Raw genomic sequence first — 15000 nt, 5'->3', positions numbered from 1 at the left:
GAAATTCTCCGATTTGTGGTTGTTATTTATTTTATTGGTGAAAGTGGACTGGTGTCTCACAGAAAAGTGTTAAACTCCATATTTAGAGAACATGTGGTTGTTTACTGCTGGAGTCACTACAGTCACTACACTAAAACATGAAAACAGTTAAGACCAAGACATGGGCAGGAGGTATTTCACATAGTAACACAGAATGGGACCTTTGACCTCAGCAGTAGGTGAGATGCAGGCCTGTCCACTGCTATTGCTTCTTACCTATGAGATGTCGCATCTCTTAAGGTGTTGCAGAGTGATGGATACAAACTGCGGAGGTCGCATCATTTTCTTAGTTTTCAGTTTACAGAGCCTTGGCTGAGCCGGCACACAGAACCGACAGCTAGAGGACCGTGTGTTGTTACTGCCCCTTTAAGAGCACACAGGAATGGGCAAACCTTTAGCTTTAGATCGGCAGTTTCCCTTTTGTAACCTGCCCCAAACCCCTTGTTTCTGCATCTGACCTTCAGATGGTGAAAGCCATCCAGGTGCTGCGGATCCACTTGCTGGAGCTGGAGAAGGTGAGCGACCTGTGTAAGGACTTCTGCAGCCGCTACATCGCCTGCCTCAAGACGAAGATGAACAGTGAGACCTTGCTGAGTGGAGATCCAGGCAGCCCATACTCCCCCGTACCAGGTCCGGCCCAGGGCTTCTCACCCACCAAGCCTCAGGTATGCAGTGAATAGACTGTATCAGTACAGTAAAGCGTGTGTCTTTATGTGCATAATTAACGAAAGAAATAGGTCCAAGAGTCAGCAATACAAGGAGCCGGATCTTCTATTCTTGTATCAGGTTCTAACCTGCCACATGATTAAAAAGATAAATCATTGTGTTTTGAAATTTACCTATGTGACTCGGCGTGCTCTGTTCTACAGAACCCCAGCTCCCTCTCGGGGACCATCAGTCCCCAGGGTCAGATCATGGTGCCAGCGTCGGCCCTGCAGCAAGGAAACGTGACGGTGACCACCGTTAACCCAACCCAGGTGGTTGCAGGTATGTCTTCATGGCATACAACCACTCCCCCAGGTACTTTACTGGTCAGACTGCAACTTAGACACTATACATAGGAAACCAGCCTGTACACTACAGCTCGTGTGTGTGTGTGTGTGTGTGTGTGTGTGTGTGTGTGTGTGTGTGTGTGTGTGTGTGTGTGTGTGTGTGTGTGTGTGTGTGTGTGTGTGTGTGTGTGTGTGTGTGTGTGTGTGTGTGTGTGTGTGTGTGTGTGTGTGTGTGTGTGTGTGTGTGTGTGTGTGTGTGTTTTTTCAGGTGGCACCGTGTACCAGCCTGTTACAGTGGTCACTCCTCAGGGCCAGGTGGTGACACAGGCCCTTTCTCCCGGGACAATACGTGTCCAAAACAATCAGGTAGTACATCGCTCTTAGTTTATGTGTATAGAATCCTAAATGTTTCTTACATGAATGCCACTGTGCGTATTTGAGTGACCGTGCACAAGGATCGCAGATGAGCATAATTAACGCCCCATGTCAGGAAGTGTTCCTTTGTGAAAATGACATTGAAGACCCAAAAGAAGAGAAGATGTTGCACTAGCAGGTTTTCTGCTGCTGGATCAGTTCACCTTGGTTCAAAGCAATATGACTCGATGATTGACTGTACAGTTGTTGCATGAGGCTCATTGTGTTGTTGCTGAAGGAGACAGATATTTATGAATGTCTTCTCACTTAGCTCCAGCTGCAGTTTCACCAGGACTTGAATCTCTTTAATCATGACGACAACTCAACCAAGAACAAGCGTGGCGTTCTACCCAAACACGCCACCAATGTCATGCGCTCATGGCTCTTCCAGCACATCGGGGTGAGTGTGTGTGTGTGTGTGTGACTGAGTGTGTGTGACTGTGAGTGTGTGTGCTAAACCTGCTCCTGTGTGATGCTGTAGGACACTGAACACTTCCTCTCCTCCCCTGTAGCACCCATATCCAACAGAGGATGAAAAGAAACAGATTGCTACTCAGACAAACCTGACACTTCTGCAGGTCAACAACTGGTGAGTTTCCCCACAAAGACACAGTGTCACAGTCAGACACACGGCTGCTGTCAGAGTGTGGAAGCAGGGATCGACCCACCGACCTTTCAGTTTGTGGACGATCTCTCCAACTCCTGAGCCACAATGAAACTACACCATGACAAGATCATGTTCAGCCAGGGATGTTTGTCATGTCGGTTAATTTCAGTCAGTAATAAGAAATAGTAAGTCAGTCGGAACCTCTTCCTGTTGTTTTTGTTTGACCTTGGGTTAAAGTAAAAAAAAATGAATATGAAACAAAAGTTCAGCTTTATATTTGGTGGACTCAACTCAGTCTTGCACCAGCTGCAGCGAGCCAGAGACCCACTGACCAAACTGTGTCATTCTTCATTTCTGAAGCTTTTACTGCAGCCTCCCTCACTTCCTGTTGTTGTTGGTTTCTCCTTCAGCCTCCTCTTCCACTCTACCCTCCTGCTGTGATTAGTCATCACCATATGAAAAAGTCAACAACTGGAATTAAACATTTGCCATAACTTGCGATCAGTCGCTTCCATCGCTGTGGAAGAATGTTGGCTCACTTCTTTGCACAATTGCTTGAATTCAGCCACGTTTGAGTGTTTTCCTGCATGAACTGCCCTTTTAAGGTTTTGCCACAACTTCTCACCTGGAGTCAAGTTTTGATTTAGTTTGTTTTTGTGCTACGGATTATTGTCCTACTGCGTAACCCAACTGCACTTGAGGTTTTCGGTTCCAAACTGATGGGCGGATATTCTCCGTCAGGATCTTCTGATAGAGAGTAGAATTCATTGTTCCATCAATGAGGGCAGCCCCAGCCTCCTACTGTCCTGTCATTCCTCTTAGTTTTGATGTTCTGGTTGTAGAACGCTGCTTTACACAAGATTTAACACGGCCAAGTTCTTCCTAAATGTTCTTTGGGTCTCAGCAATTTGTCATGGTCCCCTGGAAGAAATGTTGTACATTTAAAAGTTAAATCCATAAATCTGTTGAACTTTGAGGCTACATCTATAAGAACTTTACACAGTAAACAACTGTGTTCTGCAGTAAAGAAAGTAATCATGAACACAGGTTGTATGAATATGAACGATGATCTCCACCATTAATATCCTCACAAACGGTGTGTTGTATGGACACTGACCCCCACCCACACACAAGTAGTTTCTTTTGAAAATGTCATTCTTTGCATAAAAAACAAAAACAGGGCTTGTTAGGGTTAGGTTTCACAAATCACGTTTAGTTTCATCCACAATCTTTTATACAGCAATGAGTAATAAGGTGTATATGGAAAGCGACCTTAAATGACTTCTGCTTAGAAGTAACCTAGAACTTGCTTATTTTAATTGATATAACAATTTATGACATTTCCAAACTGTTTTATTCTGGCTGCATGTCTGAGCTCCTCTGTGCAGAACGATGTATTTGCAGAGTTTGACATTTCCACATTCCTCTTCTGAAAGTCTCAGTCTGAGACTGTTTTTTGGAACCAGATCCTGCTCCAGTGATGTACTGTGGGACATGACCCATCCAGTGCACAGACACACTGAGAACTGAGTGGGAAACATCTTCCACCGTGTCCAATAGTAACATATTTACATATTCATAGATTGTGGATCTTTAATGAGGGAGAGTGTTGTTCTCAGGCCACCACCCGACGACCGACCTTATATATACTTTATACCCGTTTCTCCGACACTCTCCAGCCAAGTGTTGATTCTTCTGCGAAGAAGACCCGCCCTACTATGCCTCTGATTGGATCTGTGTCTAAACCTAACCAATCCAACCAACGAAGTCAACGAGTATTAGCCAATCAGAGGCAGAGTAGGGCGGGTCTTCGCGTCCCGTTTCTCTCCCTGAGAGACACGGACACACACACACACACACAAACACACAGGCTAACACTACACTGAGCTAAAGGCCGCTCCGTCTACTGACCGGGTCTAGACAGAAGTAGTAGAGTCAATGATCACACCGACACAGAAACACAGAAGTAAATGCATGTAAAAATACACGAACAAATAAATACAGGTAAAAATAAATATTAATACATGTAGAGATATAGAATTGTCCTTATTCATCGCATTGTATTTATTAAATCATTTGTGTATGTAATTATTATAGATGAAATAATACATTCATACATCATGTGTTGTCCTTCATCGTGGTTGCCGTGGTGACGTGAACCTTTTCAGATCTTGAGTTAAAAGGTAGCTGTACATTGTTGACTTAGATAAGGTCATGTGACTGCTTTAGGGTCAATTTTTTATGTAAACATATATATTTTTAATAATGCAGCAGGTCAGAGATACATCTTTGTACAGTTTGCAGCATTAGTTCTGTGAACATCTCTGACATAACAAGCAGAGTTGGTATTGGAACTGAAATATCTCTAAATGAATCCATATGGAATGGGAACCATGTGAATCTCAATCTGAACTGATTGAAGAAACCAGCTTTGATACCCGGCCCTACGTGGTCTCGGTGAACAACTTGTAAATATACTCAACACCGATTATAGACACTGGGGTTAACTGTTTGGGTATAGTTTTGAGTTGACTTTACTTTTGTTTTTTCTGATCTGGATTGGGATTGTTGGTAAAACTCGGAAGACATGAATTAAACTCTGGAGGTTGTTTGTGGCTTTGTTAAAGAACATTTATTCTATTTTATTATTATTACCCCAAACATTTGTGACAAATGAACACACACAGGGAGGGAGGGAGGTCCTCCTTCACAGCACTGTATGTTCTTAATCATAGGACTCATCAGTCTCTGTTCAGTTCTGTCCTGTTGCATGTTGAAGTCCGGTCGCTTCTCTCCAATGCTCCAATTCTCTAATGTGACATCTAAAGAGATGCCAACAAGAATCATCAATCATCATTCATTTTACATCCATCTATTGATCTTAAACATAATGTGTCATTAGAGGCATTGGTCTTGCTTTTCGTGAGATTAGAGTTTAAATCATTAGAGCCTTCTACTGTACTTGTTTTTCTCCAGGTAAACTGACTGGATGTTAAAAGTGACAGTGGAGCTCTTCCTCGTGAGTAACAGGTTCAGGTCCTGTGCAGTCTATAACAAACACAGTGAATATGTGGTTTAGATCTCAGAGCACACAAGAACATTGTTGATGTGGTTTGACGAGTTAAATATTATTTATTGCTGGTGGATTGTGTCATTAAGGGGGAGATGATTTCATGACAGCCTGTCAGAACCACAAAGAGCCTCACAGACAAAGAAGAATCAACCGGAGATGTTCTTTTCTTCTTCCAGGTTCATCAATGCACGGAGGCGGATCCTGCAGCCCATGTTGGATGCCAGCTCCTCGGAGACGCCCAAAGCCAAGAAGAAAACCCCTCAGAACCGGCCTCTGCAGCGCTTCTGGCCTGACTCCATCGCCACTGGGGGAGGCACCCAGCAGCACGTCACCATGCCAGATGGTACACGCCTTGTTTCTAATGCAAAGCTTGTTCTGTAGTTCTGTAGGGACGAGACAGTTCTACATCCTGGTTTCTCCAGGCCAATGATGACAAATGTCAAATTGGATCAAATGATGTAGTGAAGACATTTTCTATCAAATGACCACTTGACTGTTACGTGACGATGTTCTGTCTCCCATCTCAGGTACCATGGTGACGATGAACGTGGAGGGTCTGCACAGCCTGACGTCGGACGGCGCCACACTGGCCATACAACAGGTGATGCTGGGGGGCCACAGTGAGGACGAGTCGGGGGACGAGGACGACGAGGACGACGACGCAGACATGGCCGGGCTGGGCCTGGACAACAGCGACTCGCTGCAGTAGAGGAGACTCTCCCTCACACACTGATGTACATGCGCGCACACACACACACACACACACACACACACACACACACACACACACACACACACACACACACACACACACACACACACACACACGTCGGAACACCAGTACACTCTCAAACACACAGTACACACACACACACACTAGGTTTAAATCGAGCACAAACTAGGACATAACATTCTTCCACCCCTCCACCTGCTGAGATGTGTGAACATCAGGAGTTTTTAATTGTTTAGTTGATGTAGGCGAGTGCACTTTTTATATATTTAAGCTCAAAAAGATTCAATCAAACAAACGGAAGAAGAAAAAAACAAGTGTTAAAAACACAGAAGCTCCGATAGTACATGTTGACTGACTCCCCTGCCCAAGTCCTGTTGATTTCTCAGTTTGGATGCCAACACTTTAGAGTTTTACCTGTAAGGATTTGTCTTCACGTTTTGCATGCCTGTGTTTTGAGTAGATGTGCACTCTTCTGACTGACTCCAACTGAAGTGACTGAGGGAAAAGAGAGATGCTTATTTTTATATCTAAAAATATGAAATTAGTGTTTTTTTTCCTTTTTTGTGTTCTCCTGTTTTGTAAGGAATATTTATGTACAGATTCATAATTAAAGGTAGCGACCCTGTTTTCCAGGGTTCTTTGAAGTTTTCTAAAAAAGAAAAACAGAAAAAGGAATTGAATGCTGATTAAAATTGCTATTTAAATTGGTTTTAAATGTACATTCTAACAAGGCCTTACCTGTGTTCTTTTCTAAAGGATCTTTGCCAAGAAGCACAAAAACAAAGTCTGACCGTTGTCGAATCGGTCGAGTAGACACTAAACTGCAGAACACTTACACGTTGTTCATCATTTTCCTTTGTGTGCTGCGGCGTCAAACTTATGTGACTGCAGTGCTCATATTTTTATCAAATACCCACATTGTGTATACCATATGTCTTTTCATCGTTCTACAGTAACAGCGTAGGCATCACTTTCTCTAATGCACAATCCAGAACACTATGCTAATGACACATCGGGGGTCTGACATGGAGCCCCCTCCGAGGACAGTATCCACACTGAGATATGAACTCATCAACAAGAAGCAGTGAACTTTTGCACGCATTGATCTTTTATTTATGTTTACATACATGCTACTGCAGAGAGAGCGTGTGACTACAGACATGTAGTGAAACATTTGAAAGGTGCCTCTTGTTTGACAAACTGTAACGTCGTCCTGTACAACAGTTGTCCGTCAGTCGTTGCAGTAATCTGGTTTGTAATGTTGATTTCGTGCAGCCTGAGGGAGCAGAGACTCTGGGGGGAGCTGTTCCTCTCTCGCGCCCTTCTGGCTTTTTATGACGCTCTGTTCACTTTTCTGTCTGTTTTGCCTTAGAGCTTTCTATTTTGGAATAAATGATGCCTAACTCTGCCGTGCACCGTCTCTTCACTTCTGTCTGCTGTGGTACAGTTTCTGGTGTTTCTGTGAAATGTGATGCCATCCAAACAGGAAGTGTATCTGATTCAGTTGTCTGTGCTGGATGCTGAAGACATGTGGGCCTCTTCTCTCTGACAGACGAGACAAAATGGACAGACATGGAAACATGATCCATGTTTCTGGAGCTGACCAGATTTTTACAAACCTCTTCAGCAAATCATCATTATAGTTGCTATACTGAAGTTTTTTTAGATTTGACAGCCCACGAAGGACAGCCGTCGGTGCAACCTCACAATGAGGTTATTAATTAGTCGATGCTCCGCGCCCAGGGGCCATGATGTCATTACTATACCACTCCTGATACAAGTCTCTACCACAGGGTTTTTGTATTTGGTCTGACTCTTCTATATGATTATTATTATTAGTTATTTATTCATTAAGCTGACTTTAACCACTCTTGAATTTTTTAGCTTAAAATAAATCTGTCTTTATTTTTGTGAAACTGATTTGAATTAAACTAATCTAGAGTGAGAGCAAAACTAAGCCGGGCGTGTGTATGAATATATATACGTGTGTGTGTGTGTCGGGGTGCTGGCAGGAAGCCAGTTGACCCACCTCACCATGATTTCCATCAGACACTGCGAGAATAAGTAAGTTAAAAGAGTTTTAAAAAATGGATGAAGGGAATCAAATGTGTGCTCTCCTGCTGCCAGAAGGTGGCGCTATTGATGTCCCTGAAAATTGGCTGTGGGTGTTCTCCAGGCCAGGACTCACGGTCAATGTATATATGAATTACAACAACTTCCTGTTTATGTCACCAGTCTGACTTGATATCCTGCTGGTTTGTGCACTTTGTACATGAATAAGATGTTATGTTGTGGTGATGACTTCCACGCTGTGTCGCTGTGCCTAAAACAGTCCAGTTGATTTCATGACACTTTGAGATTGCTTTTAGCAATGAAAAGTGCTCTATAAATGAAATTTATTATAATTATTATTATTATGACAATGAAATGATTGTAACACAAGGGATATTTCTTGTTACCACTAGGTGGCGATGTCACTACACCAGAGTAATAGCAGATAGATGTCTTCAGGTCATGACTCAGATTGAAAAGCCAGATGCCACAATAACTTCCTGTTTGAAACATTGTCCAAAAGAAGTGCACTAAAATTGCAAACTAAATTCAAAATGTCTGACTTCCTGTCGGGTTTGGGGATATGGCTCTCGGAGGCTTTTTGTACGCCTCGGCCTGTTGCATGTGCAAAGTTTATGAGTTTATGAATCAGTAACGGTAATTAGTCATGTCATGGCCGGTCGTGATATTGGATGTGAGTTTTCAAGCATCCTGAAGTTCTCTGCCTCTGTGTTCGTGAGAAACTGAAAATGGTGCACTTCCTGTCCAGGGAAAACACTTGTGAATTTTATGTATCCAACATGGCCATGTGTCACAGGGCGAACAGACTTTTATATTTCTATAGAGCTTCTCCAGTCCCCCACGCTGCCCTTCACTGTCCTGAATCCTCTCTGCACACTAACACTGTGGAGCGAGGAGGAGGACTGTTCAGGTCGTCTCCAGTTGATACGGTGGTGATCAGTTGTACAGTCAGAGTCTCCAACACTATTCTCACTGATCACCACCAGATGGAGTGAGCTGAAACACTACAATGATTTGATGCTCGTCAGCTGACTGAGCTAAGAATAAACCCTTGACTTCGGCTTCGTAGGTCCAGGTAGGCTCACTGCTTTTAAAATGAATGTTTAATTATATTTACACCACGTCTATTTGTTTCAATTGATGCCCATCTCCACTGAGATATTTCTACTGCAGAACATAACTGGTCCCGTTGCCTGGATGACATCATGTTGCCTGGGTGACACGCTTTTTAAAATCTCTGCAGTAAAAAGATGATTGTTATTCTGTTTTTAAAACAGAGACAGACCTGTGAGCTGGTCTCAACGTCTCACACACTTAGAACCTCCAATTAGAAAGAAAGAGCTCTGTTAGTTATTCAGGTCTTATGAGTGTTAGTGTCTTTTAGTTTCTCCTCACTGATACACTTAATATCTACTTTCAGGCGTTGTCAGAACCGGGCTCCTGTTTCCTCCTGAACCTTGACCCCTGACCCCAGAGGCACTGACCTCCATCTGTTGGCGGATCCAGCTGAGCGACTGTGTGATGCGGGTGTAAACTCCGGGCTTGTTCCTCACTGCGCAGCCGATTCCCCAGCTGGTCGCTCCCACCAGCTTCCACAGAGCAGAGTCCTCACAGGCCAGGGGGCCGCCGCTGTCCCCCTGAGGACACAGCCACAGTCCTTCTCTGGAGACTTACAACCATCATACACTCATATGGAGAGGTGCAGATGTAGAACTGTACCTTTCTACAAAACAAGATTTAGATTTAGTTCTAATTCTTGTTTAAATGTTATTCTTGGTTGCTGTCAGGTGGTGTCTCTAATGATTTAGGTGACAAAAGAATGGTTTCACCTTATGAAACCAGTCTTTATTTGGAACTGCGCACACACTCATTGATATCCACCCCATAAATATGCCTTTAAGATGCATGAATTATCCCCCGGGAAATCTGTGAAAATGTCCACATCAGCATCACATTATTGTTATTAGTATATATTAGTCATTGCATATTTAAGTGTCAGTATTATTATTGTCATATATTATTATTACTACTTCCTTTAATCATTAAAAATGTTTTTTTTGTGATGTTTCAATATTGAGAAGCCTGTTTCTGCCCTGCGGGGTCAATGCATTGATCAAAAGGACTCCTGCTGGAGAGAAAATTTAGTCTAACATGTGTCACACATGATCTACAAGTGAGAAATGGGAGTTACAAATGTGTGATGAGCAAACCCTGAGGACAGCTTCCCTCAGGACCGTCCTGCAGGACACCCATCCCTGAGTTGAATAGAAATGCCTGTTCAAATCCACACACAAATATGAAGCAATACATTTATCTTCATATTTATTTTAAACTGTATGAGTTCTAATGGAGGGGTGACGAGCTATTCTATCTATTTAGAAAAGTGTCTTTGACTTTAAAGCTACACATAAAGTCCCAGCTTCCCACCAGCACTTGAACGCAGCGCACATTTGTGAATCTCTTTGGAGCAGACTGAAGTACAAGTTACACACAAATCATTGTGCACATTTGTAGCTCTGATGTGCTACACGTCTGTGATCACCTGACAGGAGTCGGTTCCTCCCTCCAGGTAGCCGGCACAGATCATCCCGGAGGAGATGAGGCCGTGGTAAACTTCTGGCTGGTTGCAGGTCTGAGTGGAGAGCAGCGGAACCACAGCCGAGCGCAGAACCACACTGGTCTCCCCTGGAAAAAAACAACCCACATCAGATATATATATGTATATATATATATACATATATATGTGCGTGTTGGAGAGAACGAGAGCAAGTCATGAAGCTTTTATATTAGAGCCAATTGACAAAGTGATGAAAGCTGAGCCTCACCGTCACCCTCCGTCGCTCCCCATCCAGAGATCCAGCACATGGTGCCCGCCGCAAACTCCTCCCCATGATTCGGCAGGCAGATGGGCTCCACTAGGCCTGCAGACAATATTCAAGGACTACATCTCGCAGAGGAAGGGGAAAGTGCAAGTGTGTGTGTGTGTAGTTGTAGTGGTTATCAGCATCAGTCCTACATCTAGTGTGTATCTGCTACAGCTTTGAGCTGGAGACAGAAATGACACATCATCTTCACACAAACTCAATTCAGGCCTAAAGGTAGAGAGAGAGACGGGTGAGACAGACACATGGTCCACATGATGACAGACAGCTGTCAGAGAGCGAGACACCTGAGACGGACGGAGGGAGGGAGAGAGAGACCTCTTTCATTTTGAATCAACTTTAAATTTCAAGTGATTCTTCATCTCTAGGGCATAAAGTAACACCAACATGTTGAGCTTTGATATACAGTATACTGTATATATGAGGTCTGGACAGATGTTAGCAGGAAAGAGAGGCGGGGCCTAGAACTGAAAGTACCATTGAAAACGAGAGGCCTGGTGAGTTTCATCAGTGCGATGTCGAAGTCCAGGCCTTTGGGCCGATAGTGAGAATGGTAGACGATCCTCTCCACAGCCAGAGACTGGGCCCCGTGGACGGGCTGCTCCGTCAGCCCCACGTGGACCGCCCACATGGTCGGATCTGAGAAGCTGAGCACAGACAGGACAGACGGCGTGGAGCAGGGGATGAAATATAATCCTGCGACCAACAGAACACTCTTCTTTCTCAGCAGTAATGTTTTATTTCAGCACAGAACATTGTTATGGATGTAAACAGCACAAGTCTCCATAACTACAGCAACACAGATGATCTGTTATTAGTTATATGCAAACACCAAATCAAATGAGAGGACCATTCTGTGTATGTTGCCCTGTGATCGGCTGCTCACCTGTCCAGGGTGAGCCCCGCCTCTTGCCCAGGGTCAGCTGGGATTGGCTCCAGCCCCCTGGCAACTGTGGATTATCAGAGTTTGATTGTGACTCACCCGTACACACAGTGCGCCGCCGTCAGGATCCAGCGTGACGTGATGATGGAGCCTCCACACAGGTGCTCGCTGCTGTAGTGGAGGCTGACCTGCCAGGGGAACTGCCCTGGGCCGGAGAGGTTCCCCCCAACGATACGGGTGTTGTACTGAGGCCTGGAGCCACACTCTGGACACACACACATTAGACATTATAAATAATATTTAAATGAATGCAGCAGACTCAAATTTAGCTGGATCCTAAATGTCCTATAACGCCAGGAACAGGCTCGTCATTGGACCCAGCCCACGTCTTTTCATGACATCCTGTCAAAAGTGACAAAGCTCCTTCGTGACCACGGATGACGTGTAAAATCAATAAATACTGATCCAAATAATTAGCTATGAGCAGTTGTGACCTAGAATCTATGTGAATTGAACAGCAGTGCATGTACAAATAGATACACACAAGCGACATGGACACACACACACACACAAACACACACACACACACACACACACACACACAGATGTCAGTTATGTTATAACATTGAACTTTTAAAAAGGATTTGACATGAACATCTTGGATTACAGCAGTGAGTTGTTCTGAGACCAAACACACACACACACACACACACACACACACACAGTCCATGCGTTAAGAGACCAGTCAGTGTGAAGTGTGTGTTCTCAGTTCTCACCCAGACACTTCACGGTGGTCACCCGCCCTGAGCTGCACTCCGTCTTACTGTGGTGTCGAACCAGACAAACCCAGTGATCATTGAGAAGAAGAAGAGACACAATGTTAATGTCCACAAACTTTACACATCAGGACAGAAAGTTTAAAAATAAAAGAATATTTCTTATATTTCTTATTCATGCTCCAACCATCTCTGAGGTGCAGAGAAAGTCCATGAACATATCTGTAGCTAAGGTGGAAAGACGGGACGGTAATGTGTACTATATACTATATACTATATGTACTCTGTACTATATACCATATGCACTTTGTAAACTGTACTCTGTACTATATACTATATGTGGTCTGTAATATGTACTACGGTACTATATACTATATGTACTTTGTAATATGTACTATGTACTATATGTACTTTGTACTATGTACTTTGTACTATATACTATATGTACTCTGTACTCTGTACTATGTAGTATGTATTATGTACTATGTACTATATACTATATGTACTCTGTACTCTGTACTATGTATTATGTACTCTGTACTATGTATTATGTGCTATGTACTATGTACTATGTGCTCTGTAAAGTTCTTTGAGATAATGCATCTTGTGAGTTGTCATTATAAAAATTAAATTGAAGTGATGAATTCAGGGGCTACACGGTGGTGTAGTGGTTCGCACTTTCGCCTCACAGCAAGAAGCTTCTGGCTCCAGCCTTAAATGGATAAAGCAATAAAGATGGATGGATGGATGATGAATTCAGTCAATTGAATTGATTGGCTGCTCTAACAGCCACAAGCTAGAAGGCGTCTCAGCAGAAGTTCTGGTTCTGTCAGAGTTCTTTCTCTCCACAGTCTCAGAGCTGCTCATTGTGGACCTGTAGTGTTTCTCTGTCTCCACCTCACTGTGTAAAGAGCCTTGAGATCATCTATGTTGTGATTTGGCGCTTTACAAATAAATCGGAAATGAGTGAACCAGTCATACATTTATCAAATCAACTAGCTGATCTTCAAGCTTGAAGTCTTTTCTCTGGAGGATGTGACCACTTCTTTGATCCAAAGACGAAGGGAAGCAATAAAACTCAGACTCCCAGGGTCCTTGACCTCATCACACCTCCAAACGCAGCTACTATTGGTCACCGAGTGTCCCAGAGCCCAGGGGGTCTCCTTCTGGGCTCTCTCTTCCTTTTGAGTAAACACCTCTGTCACTAGCCCTTATTTAACCTGGCACCTAACTTTAATATTAATTAAGTCATTATCTAATATTCATATTTTTCATATTGATATTTTATTCATTCTGATAGCCATTACAGATGAACATTTAATAAATCTGTCTGAAAATGCTTTCATCAAAGCAGGAATCCCACCATGTCATGGTCGATGTGCTACGACGAAGGGGCCTCATAATTGTATCATGAAAAATAGATATAAAGCAATAAAAGAGGAATTTTAAAACAAATTTACAAATTCCACTGATAAACGTTTAAAAACATTTTGAATGTAGCCTTTTCTTTTTAGCCTCTGCACTTCTCATTTCTGTGACAGTAGTGCTGGTAAAACCCTGGGATCAGCTGTCATGACATGACATGACATGACATGACATGACACGACACGACACGACATGACAGAAGCCTTTTTGCTTCAACACAGTTCAAGTCCATACTGAAGTTGTCTGCTCTGATGGGCAGCTGCTTGGTACCTGAGGGTCGTGGTGTTCTGGAGCTTGATGATCTGGGACTGGTTCAGGCTGATGGACACCAGGTTCTGCTGGAGTTCTTGCTCAATGGAGGTCAGAGAAACGAAGAATGACTCCACATACCTGACATGACAGAACACACAGCTGAAGATGAGTCTGCTCCAACTTTAACCTGATTGAAAATGAAATGTAGCTTTTGACAGACTGTGTCATGAACTGTACTGAGCATATGAAGCCTTTACTGCTGCATCCCGCTTCCATAGAAGTGAAACCACAGATACTTCATTCAACTTAAAACATAGAACATTGAGAGATTCAGTTGGTCCTTTGGACAAAAAACTTCCCCTTTAATACTGTACATGCAAACACACCCCGTCCATTCATTTGTAATGTGAATGCTGCATTTCCACCGTTTGAGAGAAGATGATGACACCAACTCAACTTTCCACAGTACAAAACTCTCTGTCAGCACGATAAAGCACCAACCATTGTGTTATACTGAGGTAGACTAGCCTCCTCCAGATACTTATTAGATAGTTGGAATAGAGTTAGGTAATAAATGGATCTATCACCATCTCTATGATGACATATTCACTGTGGACCAGTGTGTAGAACACCAGACTGCTGGGAGGTGAAGAGGGGCTGCAGTCCTCACCTGGAGTATCCCAGCTGCCTGCAGGCAGAGACCCCCAACCAGTTGTTCCAGTCCTCTGAGCAGACGGTCCGCCACACTCCCCCTCTCTGCACCTGCAGCACCGAGCTCCTCCCACTCAATCGTACTGACAGACAGACAGACAGGCAGGCAGACAGACAGGCAGACAGGCAGAGAGACAGAA

At 43.6% G+C, this 15000-nt stretch overlaps 2 protein-coding genes across 6 annotated transcripts in view; one reads left to right on the top strand and one right to left on the bottom strand.

Moving 5' to 3' along the window:
- pknox1.1 (pbx/knotted 1 homeobox 1.1) overlaps positions 1-7267 on the top strand; it is an 11477-nt gene extending 4210 nt beyond the window's left edge. For 3 of the 4 annotated variants that reach the window (XM_035603848.2, XM_035603849.2, XM_035603850.2), the window contains exons 5-11: positions 504-704; positions 909-1059; positions 1300-1397; positions 1717-1845; positions 1958-2034; positions 5302-5468; positions 5653-7267. In XM_035603848.2, the coding sequence (XP_035459741.1) occupies positions 504-704; positions 909-1059; positions 1300-1397; positions 1717-1845; positions 1958-2034; positions 5302-5468; positions 5653-5834 (1005 nt within the window). In that variant the 3' untranslated portion in view covers positions 5835-7267. The remainder of the gene's footprint in view (positions 1-503; positions 705-908; positions 1060-1299; positions 1398-1716; positions 1846-1957; positions 2035-5301; positions 5469-5652) is intronic. The other variant, XM_035603851.2, reaches the window with a different exon arrangement.
- The window catches only part of tmprss3a (transmembrane serine protease 3a), a 20670-nt gene continuing 12931 nt past the window's right edge, over positions 7262-15000 (bottom strand). For both annotated transcript variants that reach the window (XM_035603847.2, XM_047337214.1), the window contains exons 6-14: positions 14820-14943; positions 14168-14287; positions 12473-12519; positions 11796-11961; positions 11291-11460; positions 10757-10852; positions 10474-10616; positions 9416-9568; positions 7262-7403 (exon numbers count right to left, since the gene is read on the bottom strand). In XM_035603847.2, the coding sequence (XP_035459740.1) occupies positions 7359-7403; positions 9416-9568; positions 10474-10616; positions 10757-10852; positions 11291-11460; positions 11796-11961; positions 12473-12519; positions 14168-14287; positions 14820-14943 (1064 nt within the window). In that variant the 3' untranslated portion in view covers positions 7262-7358. The remainder of the gene's footprint in view (positions 7404-9415; positions 9569-10473; positions 10617-10756; positions 10853-11290; positions 11461-11795; positions 11962-12472; positions 12520-14167; positions 14288-14819; positions 14944-15000) is intronic.

This window comes from Scophthalmus maximus, chromosome 14, assembly GCF_022379125.1.
Source record: "Scophthalmus maximus strain ysfricsl-2021 chromosome 14, ASM2237912v1, whole genome shotgun sequence".
NCBI classification, from domain to species: Eukaryota; Metazoa; Chordata; class Actinopteri; order Pleuronectiformes; family Scophthalmidae; genus Scophthalmus; species Scophthalmus maximus.
Note: the sequence above shows the minus strand (reverse complement) of the source record. Positions and strands in the feature narration are given on the sequence as shown.